The following is a 17,766-nucleotide window of genomic DNA, read 5'->3' as shown; positions in this document are numbered from 1 at the left end:
AGGTTAATAATGTCCCCATTTTCGGTTTTAGATTCAAAGCCATTTAGTACTTTGAAGAAGCAAATTTTCACTGATCCTAAAGCAATTTCCATTCCACTAATATCTTAGAACATAATGAATCTTTTTACTATGAAATTGAAGTTTTAAATTGATGTCAAGCCAAATGTTGCAACTAAAATTTAGTTCTGAAACCAAGCAACACTTGGCTCGAAAGGAGTTGGCCACAAAACCGACATGTGTCATTTCGAGTATCGCTATTGAAAATGTTTTGAATGATTCAAATTTTAATAGAGAAGCATTTTACTTAGTGATTTGCACAATGGGCTTAAAGATGATGATTTTGGTCATTAGTGAACCGAAAGCTTTAAGAGTAGCAGAGTCCAGGTATGTTATCTTAGGGATCCGGAGACATTTGATAAAAGCAGAGAATCCTGTTGACCAGAACTACATGTTCTAACATAATGGAGTTCCAAGTACTTAATTCTGATCAAACTTTGAATCCTAACACACTTTGTTGAGCTAAACTTTTGAAACCCTTCTGCACTTACCCATTAAGAATGGAATACTACATGTTTTTGGATTTAGGAAGAGAGTACAAATCAGAGGTTTATTATAATAAACTGATAATTATCAGTAATAGTCTGGTTGGAATTGGAGGTTAGAAGATATTTTTGTGATTTGAAATTTATTTCTGCAGTAAAATGGACAAAAGGTGACTCGATCCAAGAACTTTTCGCGATGGCTAGGAGAATAGTAAAAGCTTTAATTGTAAATCTATATGTTTAGTTTTAACTTAATAAAGTATATCAAATTTCTGTGCCAATCTTAGAATGTCATTTAGTTTACGATAAATGCGTTCCGATGCACCTCCACTGCTTGTTTTGAGCACATTGTCCAGCTCCTGAATGTGTTTCTCGTGCTCCTCATCATCTGGTGAACCGGCGAGAATAAATCGAGTCATAAATATGGCATGAGGTACTTGGATGTAGGCAACACGTTTAATTTCCGCAAGGAACCTAAAGCAAATGAATTAATCGTAACCAACTTCCGCAACTATTTTCGAATATCTTACGCTTGGTAACTATATGAGTCAGTCGTATCTATGCCCACTCGGTGCAGGCTGCTGATAAAATGATTGTAGTACATCTGCAACATGTTCTCGTAGTTTGCCTCCAAAATACTTGTATTGACACTGGAGAACAGGAACGCGATTATGTCATGAATCACCGAATCGTATTGGGCTGTCTGAAAGTCTATTATTTTCATCTGCAGAGGTGTGCCTGAAGAATCTGCAAAAGTTATCATAAACTGTTTGAAATTACTCTTGCTTTTTGCTTGATTTGATCCTTTACTGACCATACTTAAACATTAAGTTGTTGATCCAATAATCGCAATGGATAATGCTGGCAAATGGGCCATTGGGCCTATCCGGTGGCGATGCTAAAAACTCAAAGAACTCATCGGATAGATGTCGCACACGTTCTATTAGTTCCACATTGTTTCCAGTTGCTCTACGTATGTCCTCCAAAGTTTCGGCCTTCATGGTGGCTTTTAGATCTGGGGCAGCAGCATGCCAATCGAATTTCTGAAAGAAAGGTCTTATTTGCTCGTCAAAAAGCTGTGGCCTCTTCAATCTCAAAGCCAGGGGGAGAGCATGGAACTCGGCCAAGTACTTAAGAGCCAGCTGTGTGTGGGCCAAATCAAGTGGCCGTAACCTATCGCCCGTTACATAGTTGCTTGCTCTTAAATTCTCCAGCAACAAGACCGCATCATGATCGACCAAGTTGGGACCCAGTGAGGTTCGCGAACCATAGTAATGGGCAAACCCGTCAAAGAACTCAGAGATAGCTAAACCTGCCTCCTCTTGCAGGTTGATAAGAGCTGGCACCAGATTCTCGTAGATAGCATTTTCAGTCAAACATGTTCTTTCCGGTTGTACGAATTGCCAATACTTGGGATCTCTCGGTGGCACCTTGGCCACAATTTCCTTCTCATGGAACACCCCCACTGAATTGGGGAGTTCCAATTTCGCTTTGACAGCTATCAGAATACTGCCATAATTCTCACCAGGTTGCGTTAGGCTGGCCACTTCGTAGTCATGAAGTTTTCCACCACCAATTAGTTCTGCTTGTATGACCTTGGCAAGTTCTCGAATCTCTAACAAGCTTTCCGACATGTTGTGTGTGTGAACTAAAGTGACGATTCTACCTCCAGATGGGCGAAATACAAACTATCAAACACTTATCAAATCGCCTAGGAATAACAGAACACTGATAAGAGATTATACACTCTGTTGAGGTTTCTTTGTGGGCTGAAAAATATCAACAATTTTGTTACTATCTGAACCTTATAAAATAGAGAATACTCTACTTTATAATCCTAACAAACTTGGGACACTTAAGCTAATTTGCAACTCATAGTTTTTTGATAGCCATAAAGTTTACTACCAAAGATTTCTTTTATTTATACCTACATCAACTATCTTCGTTAAAATATTTACGTTATCCAACGGTCCAGCCATTAGGCACGTGACGCAAATTTTTGGGAAAGGAAAGCCGATGTATAATGCCTATAGCTTGTGTTCTGATTAACCAATCTTATTGAAATTTTGAGATTAGATATTTTACCAGCAAAACTATCTCAATACTAAATTTGATAAACATACTCGAACTCCTTCGTCGACTTTCGAATGGCACTTAATAATATAGTGGTCCGACCCGGAAATTGGTAGAGTAAAACGCGTACGCATCGATGGACGGACCGGCAGACAGACATCGACTCAGCTTCTCATGCTGATCAAAAAAATATATATTTTATGGAGTCGGAAATGTGTTCGTTACGTTACCCTCTGCAAATGGCTAAGAAGTTATAAAAGGAGTAAATATTTTAACGAAAAGAGTCTATAAAACTTACCCTGTGTATTATATGTACATTTATAAACAATTTGTTTAAAACTTTATTTACAAACAATCTTCCCTCCTCCTTGTTTCACTTGGTGCATGGTATAACAAAGTCGGCATGACTTATTTCTTATTTTATTGATGCTTTTAAATGACACTGCTAAATTTAATCAACATAGTTCAACAACCAAAATCAAGTCCCAACTATGCTTCTTATCTACACACACACTCACAATATAGAACCAAAAACAAATAAAATTAACAAAAAAATTACCACAAAAACAATGACATATCAAGGATAAAACAAACAATAATTTTTAAACTATGGCTAAGTAACTCCATCTGGAAACACATAAATGAAGTATTCAAACTTTCAATTTAATTCAAAATTTATCGAAGTTATTAAACTATCCAATACATATACATATCCAATAACTAAACTTTGTCTAGCTTAGCATCTTTAATAGTTAACAAAACCTAAGATAATGTTGAGTTTATTATATTTTGTGTTTCGACTAACAATAAAATATCTATAAACCTAAGTGGGCTGAGATTTATACTAGGCTATTACGTTTACAATATGGGCTTAATGTAATAGAGAAAGAAAACTGATTGCCAAGCATTAGATCGCCGAAATTGAAGAGTATAGCGACTTCGTCATGCACAACTGTTGTCGGGCCCTTATTTGATTCTAGATAACTTAAGTTTTGGGAATTTTTGGGTATTGGTCGTGATAATACTTCTAGAAGTGTTAGTAGATATAATGTTCGGTCGATTGACAAGAAGAATATCTGCAAGATGTCTAAAGAAACATTGTTATTTTGATGAAAAATCCTTACTCAAGAAGTGCCCATTAGGCAGGCTTAAGTATAAAAATCTTCGACCTTATAGAGTAATAAGCATTTAGGCATCGTAACTATTGATATATTTAAATACTTGATGTTTGTTTTAATTCAAATTAGAGCAGTTAATTTATTTTTAAAATTTCACTTTTATGGAGGTTATAAATACAAGGTTTTTATTTGGCCAACTGTTGGTAAGAATATACTTTAGAATTTCTCCATTGAGGTAATACTAGTTTAAAATAGTAACTAAGTTCTTAGCCTAAAGAATGTATGACAGGACTCTTTTCTTCCTTTTCTTTGAATTAGCTAACAGATAATTCTGTTTGGTCTGTATCTAAGCCAATTAAAAAATGTTAAACTTCTTTGCCAGACGTAGAATTTCAGACAATTTGTCCATAATTTTCTTTGATCCTCTATTCTTAGAGATAACAGTCAGATCGACATCCTTATAATCATCGGGTATTGTGCTACTATCAGCCATAACAACTTTCATCATGAACACGGCATGTGGCACTTGAATATGAGCCTTCTTTTGGACTTCTGCTTGAAATCTGTGGAGTGAGTAAGAACAGTTAGACATTGATAATAGGTAATCACACTGATAAGCTAAATTCTTCCATTGTCATCGTGAAAATATCGTAAATGCAATTAGTTGGACAATAAATGTATAACTTACGCATCAAACGAGTAGTTGCTCGTGTCCACTTCGACACTGTTCAAACACTTTATGAACGCTTTGTAGTAGATTTTCAAAAACTTATAGTAGTTTGCCTCCAATACCTCATTCTCCACACTCGAAAATAGTAGAAATATTATGTCGTGTATCAAGGATTCGTATTGACATATTTGAAAATCGACGAATTTCAATTTTGAGGGAATTCCTTCATCTGGCAATTGAAAATCAAAATTTTAATGAATTAATTTCAAACTAACTAGACCTTTAACTTACCATTGTATTTGATCATTAAGTTGTTAATCCATAGATCCCCATGAACCAGTGTAGTAAATGGGCCATCTTCCACATCTTTGCCCGCTTGGAACTCGGAATAGATTTGTAGTAATTCCTCAACTCGCTTGACGTCACCTTCATTATCATCGCTCAATGCTTTAATATCCGCCAAAGTTTCGACATCCATAATACGCCTTTCCTTTTCGGGGATGTTAGTGTTCATATCAAACTTCCTAAAATAGGGCCGGACAAACTTATCATATATGTGAGGCTTCTTCAGACGCAGGGCAATGGGCAAAGCATGATATTGGGCCAGATTATTAAGTATTAGAATCGTGTGGGCTAAATCGTACGGCTTATGACGATTGCCTGGCTTATAGCCGCGAACTGTTAGATTTTCAGCCAGGAGCACAGCATCACGATCAACTTTTTTTGGCGTCTTCTTGCAGAGAAATTCGGGAACCGTAGTAGCGGGGTAGGCCATCGAATAGCTTGGTGGGTAGAATACCCGCCTCCAACTGTAGTTTGTTTAATTCTGCACTTAAATACTTGTACACGGCATTCTCCGTGATACAAGTACGTTCTGGCTGAAATATCTGCCAGTAGAGATCATTGGTGAGCGGTGGTAATTTGGCTATGATTGGAAGCTCCTCCGTTGTATTATCTGATTTTTTAATCTGGGCTTTAATGGCCAACATGAGACTGCCATAGTGTTCTCCCGGTTTGGTTAAATAGCTACTTTCATACGATACGAGTTTTGAACCCTCAGGTAAATGGGGCTCGATCACTTTGTTTAAATCTGCGATTTTTGGTACTTCTCCCATAATGCTTCCGTCTAGTTTAGGGAACCGACACTGACTGAAGAATGACTTTTATTAGCAAACGGCAAAAAGCTAACCTGTAGTGCAATCGTTTCTGTTCGTAAAAAATTATTAAAATTATTGCATAAACAATTGTATCAGCGAAATTCGCTGCTGCTATCACTGATAAGTAGTCTACACACACACACACACACACAACCAGTTGTGTAAATACATTTATGCTTGTATGTGGAGAGAATCGCTTGAATTGTGTGTCTGTACTTACCCCCAACTAGACGGTGTATCACAATGAATATCTCAATCAACGACGACATCGGAACAATCAGTAGGAAAAATCAACAAGCTACCATGAATGCCACCTTATTAAAATGTTTGACATAAATAGACCTGTACACCACACTTGATGCTTATCTTGCATTTCTCTTATTTCATGTATTTTTTAAATGAATGATAATGATTTCGAAGATTGTATATACATATGTATAAGGAACTCACTCAATGAGTTTGTTTCAAATAACCATTTAAACTCATATTTATTTGGCGCTTTTATAACCAGCGATGAGTAATTTTCCGATAACTGTGCTCCAAAATGATGCTGTCTATTAACAGAACTCGCAAATGATGCAGTTATTAAACAGTGCGTAACTGAAAATAGTAAATGCAAAATGTGTGAGTCCTTGAACCAATTATTGTCAATTTATTAAGCCAATAAATTTAGTTACACATTTAGTAGGAACAACTATATTAATGATTGAAATAAAAATTGATTTATTTTGAGTCGGTGGCGTGGGACTGTTGCAGTCACAGTTTAGAGATGCGTAACAGTGACAAATCACGGGTACTTTGGCACTCAGTAAAAGTGACTAACATTGTTGGTTTTATTGCTCATATGAGGTAAATAATAAACAAACTAACGACAAATTAAATGGATCACATTTTAGCTGCCATTCATCAGGCAGCTGCACAGCAGCAACAGCAGCAAATGTTTCAATCGCCGTATCCATTGATGCAGTTACAGCTTGGAGGCGGTAATTATGATCATGGTATGTATTTGTTGGATTCTAGAGGCTATGTACATGTACACCCACCCTCCTATCCTATGGCGAACATATGTATGTATGTATGTAGATACATTCACCATTTTGTTTCTGTTGTTTAGCCCAATACATATCCTGCTATGGCCAGCCCATGGGAAACTATCCACAACCTGTACAGGGAACACTTTCAGAGAAGGAGCAGGAATATGCCGATGATGAGGACGAAGATGATGAACAGCAGCGGACTATTTTTTGTGGTAATCTAGACGAACGAGTTAGCGAAGAGATTCTATACGAAGTCTTTTTAACGGCCGGACCCATCGAAAGTGCACGGATACCTCTAGATCCTGCGGGTAGGCAACGAAATTTCGGTTTCATTACGTACCAACATGCGTGTGCAGTGCCTTTTGCTTTGGAATTATACCAAGGCTTGGAATTGTTCCAGAAAAAGGTCACCATCAAACACCAGGGTACCCCGCAGCCATCATCAAGAGAGCAGGATCACCAGCAACATTCACGCAATAGAAATCCCTTTAATCCATTCATAGCAGACACAAGCAGTCCTAGTGGAGGCGCATCACGCCACATGCGACACAGTTTACACGATGCAAAACCCTATGACCGGCAGCAGGACCTGCGTCGTCGCAGTGATAGCGCTGTCATGGATCGGAATCGTTCAAGGCATCAACAGCATCAGCCACAAAATCACCATAATCATAATACTGGCGGCAATCGGCGGTCCGAGCAACGTAACCAGGGAAAACGGAGATTATAGGATAAGCCAGCAATGAAGTTAACGAGTAAAACTAATTGTACAAACCTTAATGCAGCAATAATTAACAATAATTTGTGTCATTTATTAGCATTAAGGCTTAGTAATTAGGAAAATAAAAAATCCAACTAGTGTTACTTCTACCCATAACTCGAATGAATACTATGTATATCATAACATATAATATGTGCGATTTTAAAAACTTAACAATAGATAGGCTTACGAATAGTCTCATGAGATCAAATGTTGTGCATTCTATTTAAAACATAAAACATAATTTCAGAGAAAAGCAATAATATTTTATAATATACTTTGGTATGTCTTAATATATAGCTTAAGAATTTTGTGTCAACTTATGGACGATTTTTATGGATCCCTATAAAGATTTAACGATTAATGCTTCGCAATGTCTTCTCCACGTTTCGATATGTGCGGGGTGGAATAACCTCCAATAACAGGCGCTGATAGCTCGCGTGATCGGATAGGGCGCGAAACAAGGACTTGGCGTAGTTTCGCGTTGCCAAGCTGCCCTCAAGCAGTAGATTCGCACCAATGACAAAGAATTTGTCACGGTTCTCGCGTGTCATGGCATAGATTCGATCACTGCCCAGTCGTTCGACCAGTCTGAACAGCAACTTGGCTGTTGTTGTCCTGACCAAAGCATTCTGATGTTGAGCTCCTTTGGTGCTGAGAATATTTAATATTTTTGGCGGTTGAGAATGATCCACCATGGACTCCAGAGCCCGTGTTGCGTCTGCTCGCAGAAACCGGTTCGTATCTGCTGTACGATGCAATAGTCCGCATATCAGGTCATCGAATTCAGTTTCCAGAAACTTGGATTTGAGAACAAACAATTCAGCTGAAGCTTGACAAGCGGCACGGGCCACTTGAGAGCGAAGATTACGCACAGATCGGGTCAGTTGAATGCATGTCATGTGCATGTGACTGTCCAAATTTTCCGGATGATAGCGTATCAGTCGCACCATACTCTTTAATCCACTCACATTAACCTCCCAATTGCTGGAGTCCAGTTGATCAAATGTCTTAAGGAGAGCTTCCCGCGGCTTTTCAAATCGAGTCATATTCTGGGGGAAAAGCTCGGCTTGGGACATCTTAATGGCCTGCTTGACGGGCGAGACGCGTCGTTGGTTACGTGAAGGGAAATACGACGTCTTGGATTTTTGCTTCAGCAGTGGTTTCGTTTGTATGGTATTGTTGTCAGTGGTCGAGCTGGAGCTGGTGGACCCCTGTTTGACTCCACTGCAATAGAGCGAGTCTAGCGAAATGCTGCGCGAATTTATGACCAGGTCTTCGTGTGTTCTGGCTGACACATTGATTGGCACTTCTACGTTATCCGGCTCTGTGGTTGGTGGACTGGACTCTAGATCGTGTTGCACCTGCTCCTCGACAACTAGAAAACTGTTACTGCCCTCCAGTTCCTCCTCAATGGCCAGTGATTTGATGGACTGAGCCCGCGACAATATTGGCGTAGTGTCCTCTAGTTGGGTTTTTATGCTCTCCGTGGTATGCAAACTATTCACACTTTCGTTGCGTTTCAATGATGAATCCTTATCCTCAATTTCCTTCTTCTTCTCCGCTTCCTCCAAATCATCCCTCTCGTCCACCTCCTTCTCCATATCATCTACTACAAGTTCATCAAAAGGTTCTGACTCACATTTCGACTTGACCGAAGCGGTGGACTTCTGCGAATAGCTCGTGGATTTCACAGATATGGGGGAACCGGTGACCATTTCCACGGCAGATTGGTTCACCGGCACGTCTATCGGGTTAACACTGTGAATAGAGGGAAAAACAATATTAGTAAAAACATATTTCAAGTAATTGTAACTTGGACTAACTAAGGAATAGGATCATCTTCCCCGCCATCGAGCATGCCGCATTCAACAACTATTGTCTTATCACATGAGATTTGCTCATTTTCTAAATCAATTTGCATCGATTTTGGTCTATCGTTTTCGAACTGTAATTTCTGCTGGACATATGCAACCATGGTGCTAAAGAGATTGCATATTTGATGCCAAAGTTTCTCTAGACGAGAGAAAAATGCATTTTGCATGACGAGTCCTTGGACGAGCAACTTTTCAAAGCGAACGAAATAGCCAGACTGGGACAAATATTCAACTCGAATCAAAATGGTGGAAAAGTGCAAATGAGGTAAGGGACATTGCGTTTTCCAAGTATTCACTCACACACACACACACTCACACAAAGACACAAAGAAAAACCCCCTACAAACACGTCCACAACTTAACGAAAGGTAGCCAACTAACTAGCCCTCCTAGCCATTGGTCTTATTCCCATCGTCTTGTAGTTCGTGGTCATTGTTGTGGTATTTGCAGTTGAATATTCTGTTTTCTTAGTCACGGTCAGAAGCGGATTAATAGGGGCTAAGACTCCCATACCTAAGGGCCTCATAAGTAACAAAACGGGGACCAATGAAATGAACAAAAAGAAAAGTGTGAAATTCTAAGGATTGTTATCTTATCCCCTCTTGTGAAACTCTTACAAACCTTTGAATTAAAATTTCTATGGATGTCCCCCCTAATAGACTTTCGGCCCGATACTCTCATAGCTCTTAGACCGCTCCTGCCGCTTCGATTCATGTTCGGGTGCTACGTAAAATGTCCACACGAAGGAGCCGTACTGCTTGGCTTTTCTTCAATTTTTCTAAATGGATTTCTCTAGTTAGTATATGGATTAATAGCTATGCAAAAAAAACAAACCACAAAAAAAAAAAAATACTCTAGATAAACGCACATAGATATTCAATTTGTTTAGCACTTTTTTTGTTCTACTCAAAATTTCAGACACTAAAAACAAAAGCAAATTGATTTTCCCTTTAAATGTCTATAAACCAAACTATATACATACATAGGTATGTATAGAACCAGCTCCAGTGGTCATTTGAAGGTTCGTGGTGGTCGTTGTCGTTGTCGTCATGCATCCCCCATTTTACCCCCTCAACAGTGCGGCTTTAATTTCGGAATTTCAACGTAAGCGAACAAACCTATTTAGGTTAAATATCAAAACTTAAAGTCGCCAAAAATATTAAGCTTTAATGGTCATATAGTTTGGGGGCGAGGGAATGGGAAACCTCCGAATACAGGTTATATAGGTTAACATGCTTTGCCGGCGTTGAAGTTTAATGTTCGTTTGCTGCAGGGATAGTTTATGGCCAGGAACGATTTGGCCACAGGTTGTATAGAATTTTTTGATGCCGGTCATTTAATTGTGATATAAATGGGCACATTAGGTAGCTGGGTCGCCTGTGGCCATTTAACTAGTTGAAAACATGATGACAAATACAAAGGTACCAACGAAAAGGGTTCCCCCAAGAGCTGACATATTTTTACTTACTTTGACCTCGCTTTTGTTGTTGGAATCTCAGAATTGTCCTTCTCCAATGCATGCAATGATGGTACTCGATGAATATCTCTGAATACACTATTACTGCGCTGTAGTTTCGATTCGTTTCCTTTAAAGGATGCTGACAAAGGAACACCCAATAGACGAGACGATTAGATAACATCTAGCAACCAAAGGATTAACAACTCATAGGAACTTACCTGCTGCACTTCGGCTGTCCGGCTGTGTAAGAGAGTTTTGTTGTTGCATCTTCTTAGCCGTGTGCTGTGGGGACTTGGTTAATGTATAACTGACTTTTGGATATGCCGGTGGTCCGTCAAATGTATGCGCTGCATAGGGATACGGATAATTTGTCGTTTGTTGCATGCTACGCATGAAATTGTTGACAAAATCCGTATGTTGGCTCATGGCCGGAAATCTAAAAGGATTTGGAGATATTAATAAAATGGTTTAGTTGCAATTCTCACTTCTGAATATTACCGTGAGTTTCGATCGACCTGGCGCATTGTCAACTGGACGAAACTGCCGCTGCCGCTGCTGCAAGTGGTTGTTGTGCTATCAGTGCTTCTGCCATCCATTGAAGTTTCTGAGCACGCCTTGGTAGCCAGACGACGGTCCATTATGTTGCTTGGAAAGACTGTACCAAGGGAAGATCAAGGTAAGAGAAAGACTTTTTGTAGACAAAACACAAATCCACGTTTTTCAACAAATCCGTATGGTTAATTTACTTAGTTGACTATGGCCCTTTTTTACGATAAGGACTGTGACGTTGGAGACCCGTACAGAATCCGAAAAGTGTTGGGCAAATTAAAATAATAACTTAATTATTTTTAACAATTGTTGGCACGATTGAGGGAAATGAGAAAATTTGGCTCAAAATACTTAAATTTGTCATTCTCTTTTGATATTCACTTTCCATTATTAAAATTAAAATGCATTTTGAAGTTACCTTATGACTTAGGGCATAAGCTCGTCTTGTGAAATAAATTAAAGAAAAAGTAACCGGCTTGTTCTCGTTTTCGATTTCGGAAAGATTTGTCAAAACAAATTAAAAGTAGCTGAAAAATTTTGAAGTGCAAATTTTTCGGCCACTCTTTACTTTTCAAAAGGATTGGAAAACGATAAAAGCCCTGAATTAAAGTAATTTAATAATATGACTAAAAATTTTCACGTGGGGGTTTTTAAATTAGGACATTTTCTTAGTGATTCTTCTTCCATTTGCGTATTTTCCGTATAAACCTCATAGCGAGAGGAACATATCCTTAGATTTCATTGGAATAAAGACGCTTGCTCAATATTCCAATTCTTAATGTGAATATATTTATATTTACTCATGTATAAATATTTAAATAAGTTTTTGCCAATAAATAACGTTGAGGTTCTTATGTAAATTGAGTGATAAGTGTATAGCATAATGCTGTTTTATCAGGACTTACCACTCATTGATCTAGCGCCCTGACTTATTCTGTGCGAAAAGTCCTGTGAATAAATAATTAAGTTACTTAAGTGAAGCTAAAAAAATTACTTTGATAACTCACATTTGTGTTGGGGCTAGAGATATCAAAAGTTTCGGGCGGTGAGTGAAAGGAATGTCGTTGAAGGTTCTCATCGGAGCCCTTTGAATTGGTTGATCCACATTTTCGACCTGCCACCGCTGCACGGACTCGTCGCCTTTTGATGGCATTCGGCGAGGCAGAGCCACCCTCTCCTTGGGCAATCCAGTCGACATCGGCGCCAGTGCGAATAACTTCCGGTTGGTTTAATGCATACAAAACACTACCATCCGGGGCAATCATAGGCAATTGAAGGCGAGACAAACGCGTCCTGACAGCTGCCAACAGAGCTGGGGAATTGGCACCCATTTCATTGACAATTCGTATAACTTCTTCCTTGGACGAAATATCCGCCAACACGGCAAGGACCTCCAATGCGGCTTGACGTACTCTTCGTTTACGATTCACTGCAGCGTAAATGGTCTGGGCAGTTAGTATATTAATGTCGAAACAGGTGCCCGGCAAGGTCATCAGGGCATATATGGACATTTGCAGGGCATGATCACGAAACTGACAAAAGGAAATGGACATTAGATATATTATGGATCTGTTTAGGGGATTGGCATGCCATTACCTTGGAGCTCTTGGCATGCAGAAACTCTGGGGCAGTCAGCTTGGCCACTATGGTACCCGCTGGAAGACGTTGCATCAAAGCCCTGCAAACTCGATTGGCTCCCGAGTAGCTTTGCCGGCAAAGACCCGTCAATATTTGCAGAGTACGATTCTCCAAATTGTCCAAGGGGAGCCGTGTGATTAGATTGACCAGCAGCTCCCGCTTCAACTCGGCCACCTCGATGTGACGCTCTGATGAGAGCAATGTGCGCAAGAGACTTGTTAGATAAGGTTGCACCTGAGCCAAATTGTTGGAAGAGCTCAAAGCGATCTCCAGTTGGGCCATGCCCTGCAACCGATTCCTCCAGTCCTGCAAAAGCAGTTGAAAGGGGGAAAATATATTTCTAGCCTTTCTGGGTCACCTCAAGTACATAATTACCAAAAAGTGTCCATTGGTACACGAATAAAAAGTGCAAAAAATAAATGCAAAAAAAATGAGAAGTGGTGAGAAGAAAAATAAAAACGAGAACGATCGAAAATAAAGAAACTTAAGACCCCTGCCACTTGTGATACGCGCTATTATTTGTCGGTTAATGTTGCTTTATTATTTTTGTGCTTGGACTGACCCAGTTCTTGACACGCTCTCCGTCACTGACTCCAACTCCAACTCCAACTACATATTGTGTCGCGCTCCCGCACCCTTTTCCCCCACCCTCCCAATCTTCAGTGCTTAACTCTTAGTATTGTTGGTCTAACTATTTTATCGTCGCATATATGCAAGTTGGGTGTGAGTTTTACTACAATACTATATATATACATCATCTATATAGGTACATATATTGTAGTTTCTCGTTCCATGACTTGTATGAATATCGCGTGCATTTAAATGATTGACCGGACAACCCGGCAATTCGGCATAGGACGCAGCAGCAGCAGCACCAGCAATAACAATCCGCATAACATGCAGCAACTATTACCGGAATTCGTAAGATTCCCTTTTCTTTCCTTTGTTCTGTTTGTTGTTTTTTCTATCTCCTCCATACACTCGACAAAGTTTTGTGTTTTTGATACTTATAATGAATGGCTCAAAACTTTAATTCGTACAGATGAATGCAATAAGACATACGACCAATGCTGTCATCCACCTACTTCGAAAGTATGACGGATAGAACTTTAAAGAGCAGAAGATACGACAAAGGAAGGAGGGAACTTTTCAAAGTATTTTCTTTAATCGCTTTTTCATCCTGACTTGGAACATATATCATGCAGATGTGATTTGTCGCTTAAAACTTACAGCGTTTTAACTGTTTTTTTTATTTAAATGAAAGCATTTTCCGAATTTTGTACACCACTAACAATAATGGTAACAAAGTTGTTGTCTAGATTGTTCAAAACCCGTATAAAGACCATTATCTTTTTTGTTTGAATGAAAGATATATGATACAGTAGTCCGATCCGACGTAATTTTTATGCGCCATTTCGCCCCACCCCACATTTTAAGTAAAGTAACTTAAAATTGTGAAATTGTTTATTCGATTTGGGAAAATGAACACCTAATCTATTATGTATGTATTATAATTCAATGCATCTCCGAATCTATTTTAGTTAACATCGATCAAAATTAAAATTATAACAATCTTTTGAAATCTATTGTTTAGGAAAAACAGTTCTGTTTTCGAACTTTAAAAATATTTAGCCCTGTATGTTTCCAATACTTCTAATTGGATAGGTTTAGGTTTTTCTAACCAAATAAACTATTCTAAATCTTTTCCAAATCAATGTGTTCTATGTATCTCATGATAACTCGATTCCAAGTTGTGTATTCAATAAGGCAGGAATACGGACTGACAAAAGAATGTCGTTAGCTTAAAGTTTCAAATTTATTCAAAGGTTTCGAATACGAATACTGATATTGAAGAGTATTCAGAGTAACCGAAGTTTCGGGAAACCCTATAGTCTTTTACTCTATATATTAGTAATCAATTTGAAATGTTTTTTATCTCAGAATAATTTTTCTATTCATTGACTATTGACTTGAAATTAAATTCGAATATTTTACAAATTTGTTAAAACTACTTTAAATTGTGGACAATAATTGAAAGATTTCATCATTAATATAAGACTCTAATATGGGAAAACTTTCGGCATGACTGTCAAAAATCTCACAAAAGAAACTTTTTCGAATTGCAGTCAAAACAACTCAATGAAAGTTTCAAGGAACCATGGGGCATCGAATCAAAAGTAATATTTCGATTCCGACAACTCATTCAACTAGTTCGCAAATTACACTTCAATGCATTTTGCTTTTGAAAAACATACGTCAAAAATATTAATAGGTCAGCTTTAGCCTTCCGTTTCTCCGACTCTCCCTTCAAATTTTCTTGTCCTTTTCAACAATAGCCGGCATTATAATGCCATAGTCATCGATATGGCTTATCGCTGAAATTTTCATTAGTAAACACACCACCCAATCTCCCCCCTCCTACCTCCTAACTCCAACCTCGAGTAACCGGTAATACATATAATAGTTATAGTAATAGTAGAAGCAACTACACGATGCGTGTTTCGTATGTAATAAAGCCGGCAACCGGGTGGCTGCCATTATGAGGGCACAAATTATGAACGCATATGAAATTGTACATATCCTACTGACCCAGTTAGAAGCAAAAAAAAAAAAAAAAAAACAGAAAAGAACAAAAATGGAACCAAAGAACCCCCACTCAGCGCTAGCGTGCGTTATAATTTCATTTCGTTTGGTGTGTGCCAATATACTAGAGTGCTAAAGATTGTTTATAATTGTTAGACACTAATAAGTCAACTGGATTCTTACCCCCGAACGTAGGTCCATTATGGTTTTATAGTTGACAATATCTAGGTCTTCCCATGATTTGGGTGATGCCGGCTCAGGAGATATAACAGTGACATTTCTCACTGCCTTGGGGGATGATGCTGAAGATGCCGAAAAGTGGGTGGGTATAAAAGGTGGGGAAATGTCATCGGGACTTTCACCACGTCGCAAAGAACGTGGCGAGGGATCGCGTTGTAGATTATGAAGTACTTCGATTTGCTTGTGCGGTACTTTTGGACTGATATTATTACTGCCCACTGGACTAACACTATGACTGCGATACAGCACAGCCTGGGGCAGCGGGGATGGGGTCAGTTGTGGGTCTTTCTCCTGTGATTCGATGCCATCGAAGCTTCTTTGTCGGCGTAGCGAGCTGGAGCTCATTGGTCGTGGCAATGGTTTTGTATTATCAATAGGTATTTCCACTAGAAGTTCGGACGTTTTACTATCACTTATTGGCAGAGGTGAATCCTTCTGCTCTTCTGGTGAAGCTACTACGACAATATTGTTTGTATTATTTGCAGAAGAATTGGCTGCATCGCTGTCAGGGGTACGCATTTTGACCACCTCACCACCGAAGGTAACCCGTTTGGGTCCGCGAGATGGTGTATTCGGTTCGCTGCTGACTGCACCTACTACAGAAACTGGGACTGGTTCATCTAGTTCGGAATCACTTATAACTCGCACTATGCCACCATCATGATGGTGGGATAGTGGACGACCGATTACCAAATCGTTGGAGTTTCGTGTTACACTTGGAGTTTCGGACTCCTCCGTTTCGGTATCGGCCTCAAGCAGTCGCATTGTCACAGTATCTTCGTTGATTTTAATTTCCGTTTCCATGATGACTTTTCCCTTCTCAGGACAACTGGGCTTCTTTGGAGTTCCTGCTGTGGAGGTGGTGGACTCGTGGGAAATGCCACTGCTCCCGATTCGCCAATTGTGTTCCCTATTAGGTCGCCAGGCACCCGCCCGACTGGGCTGCTCATATTCACTGCCAATCCTGTGCACTTTACACAAACGCAAATATTTCGTTAGGCCACCATTTTTGGTCATGTAACGCTCAAACTCTTTTACTCCTAAGAGCTCCCTGGTTTTTGTTAATGTCCTTAGGGTAATCTCTTGATGATTAAGTTTGTCCAAATGCTGGACAAGACGTTCCAGTGAATGCTGCACTATAAAGTCCCGCTGAGGTGTGTGAAAAACCGACTGCAGTAATGCCGGAAAGGATAGCAAGACACCGCAGCTCAGGCGAGCGGTTGTCTCATTATTGGATTGGATCAGACCAATGTCAAAAATTTGCATCATCACCACCTCAGGATGCGCTGTCTCAGCCAAATAGACTCTCAGACAGTCCAAGGCACCCTTTCGCACGGTTGGTGCCTGATGACCCAAGTTCTCCACCAGCTGGACGATCAGCTCCCGCATATGCTTATCGGCCTTGGCCTGCATCACTACCAGGACATCGACTAGGACACGCAAAGCGTGTTGCCGCACCTGCCATTCGGGATCCTGCAGCCGCTCATGAAATTCAGCAAACATGAGGGTCGGACAAATAGTTTCCGGCATCCGGCGAGTACGTAGAATGTGCTCCCATAATGGCGACAGCTGGACTTGCATTTGCATTTTAGTTTGAAGTTCTTCTCCGTTGTTGTTGTTATTATTATTGGTGTCCTTGTCATAAATGGCACTCCCGTTCTTAGTGTCTTCCTCACTATCGTAACTATTCGTCCTTGTGGTAGTAGTCGCCGTCGTCGTCGTTACATTATTAATCGTGGTATCTTTGCCCTCAAAAATACGCCGAAAGAACATTTCGTCTAACCTCTTAACAACAATTATCTAACCAAGCAACATTTATTCACTTGCTTTTAATTTTTAATTGTCACGCACGGTTTCATCCGGTCGGAAATGTCCACGACCTACGGAGGTGTGGGTAGATTGCAGTATATTTACTTTTTCTTTTCAACTGAATTTTTTTTTTTATGTTGTTTCCTTCTTTGCTTTTAAGAAGTTCAGAACTGACCAAGTTGCTAGCAACGATTGCAAATTTTGGCTGTTTGACATTAGCTTTTGTAGCCAATGTTAGTTGCATGTACCAAGTG

The 17,766-nt window shown here is 39.5% G+C and overlaps 4 protein-coding genes across 4 annotated transcripts; 1 reads left to right on the top strand and 3 right to left on the bottom strand.

The window, feature by feature from the left end:
- Positions 1-762: 762 nt before the first annotated feature.
- Positions 763-2,248, bottom strand: LOC137573622 (uncharacterized). Its single transcript, XM_068285597.1, has 3 exons — positions 1,357-2,248; positions 1,073-1,289; positions 763-1,016 (listed from the first exon to the last, which is right to left on the bottom strand). The coding sequence occupies exons 1-3, from the start codon at positions 2,174-2,176 to the stop codon at positions 794-796; spliced, it is 1,260 nt and encodes a 419-aa protein (XP_068141698.1). The 5' UTR covers positions 2,177-2,248; the 3' UTR covers positions 763-793.
- Positions 2,249-3,842: 1,594 nt separating this feature from the next.
- LOC137573551 (uncharacterized) lies at positions 3,843-5,581 on the bottom strand. The gene is given in 4 exon segments (XM_068285501.1): positions 3,843-4,296; positions 4,422-4,632; positions 4,695-5,127; positions 5,129-5,581. Coding segments are annotated over 4 exon segments (1,242 nt in total). The 5' UTR covers positions 5,519-5,581; the 3' UTR covers positions 3,843-4,088.
- A 781-nt stretch (positions 5,582-6,362) lies between these two features.
- On the top strand, positions 6,363-7,474 carry LOC137573607 (RNA-binding protein 7). The gene is made up of 2 exons (XM_068285564.1): positions 6,363-6,558; positions 6,675-7,474. Exons 1-2 carry the CDS (start codon positions 6,441-6,443, stop codon positions 7,325-7,327), a joined length of 771 nt encoding a protein of 256 aa, XP_068141665.1. The 5' UTR covers positions 6,363-6,440; the 3' UTR covers positions 7,328-7,474.
- A 69-nt stretch (positions 7,475-7,543) lies between these two features.
- On the bottom strand, positions 7,544-17,601 carry LOC137573669 (TOG array regulator of axonemal microtubules protein 1). Its single transcript, XM_068285668.1, has 8 exons — positions 15,647-17,601; positions 12,839-13,186; positions 12,250-12,774; positions 12,148-12,190; positions 11,192-11,348; positions 10,912-11,129; positions 10,703-10,832; positions 7,544-9,118 (listed from the first exon to the last, which is right to left on the bottom strand). Exons 1-8 carry the CDS (start codon positions 17,474-17,476, stop codon positions 7,711-7,713), a joined length of 4,659 nt encoding a protein of 1,552 aa, XP_068141769.1. The 5' UTR covers positions 17,477-17,601; the 3' UTR covers positions 7,544-7,710.
- Positions 17,602-17,766: the final 165 nt, after the last annotated feature.

This window comes from Drosophila tropicalis, unplaced genomic scaffold, assembly GCF_018151085.1.
Source record: "Drosophila tropicalis isolate 14030-0801.00 unplaced genomic scaffold, ASM1815108v1 contig_413, whole genome shotgun sequence".
In the NCBI taxonomy this organism is placed as follows: Eukaryota; Metazoa; Arthropoda; class Insecta; order Diptera; family Drosophilidae; genus Drosophila; species Drosophila tropicalis.
This window is presented reverse-complemented; position numbering and strand designations above follow the sequence as displayed.

What these genes read in the sequence shown, in the direction of transcription:
- LOC137573622 (XM_068285597.1), bottom strand. Translation starts at nt 2,176, where the DNA reads ATGTCGGAAAGCTTGTTAGAGATTCGAGAACTTGCCAAGGTCATACAA. An exon ending in CAACTTAATGTTTAAGTATG is followed by an intron (nt 1,290 to 1,356) that starts GTCAGTAAAGGA and finishes TAACTTTTGCAG; the next exon opens with ATTCTTCAGGCACACCTCTG. An exon ending in GACTCATATAGTTACCAAGC is followed by an intron (nt 1,017 to 1,072) that starts GTAAGATATTCG and finishes CATTTGCTTTAG; the next exon opens with GTTCCTTGCGGAAATTAAAC.
- LOC137573607 (XM_068285564.1), top strand. Translation starts at nt 6,441, where the DNA reads ATGGATCACATTTTAGCTGCCATTCATCAGGCAGCTGCACAGCAGCAA. An exon ending in AGGCGGTAATTATGATCATG is followed by an intron (nt 6,559 to 6,674) that starts GTATGTATTTGT and finishes TCTGTTGTTTAG; the next exon opens with CCCAATACATATCCTGCTAT.
- LOC137573669 (XM_068285668.1), bottom strand. Translation starts at nt 17,476, where the DNA reads ATGTTCTTTCGGCGTATTTTTGAGGGCAAAGATACCACGATTAATAAT. An exon ending in CAGGTCGATCGAAACTCACG is followed by an intron (nt 11,130 to 11,191) that starts GTAATATTCAGA and finishes AAATCCTTTTAG; the next exon opens with ATTTCCGGCCATGAGCCAAC. An exon ending in GGACAGCCGAAGTGCAGCAG is followed by an intron (nt 10,833 to 10,911) that starts GTAAGTTCCTAT and finishes TTCCTTTGTCAG; the next exon opens with CATCCTTTAAAGGAAACGAA.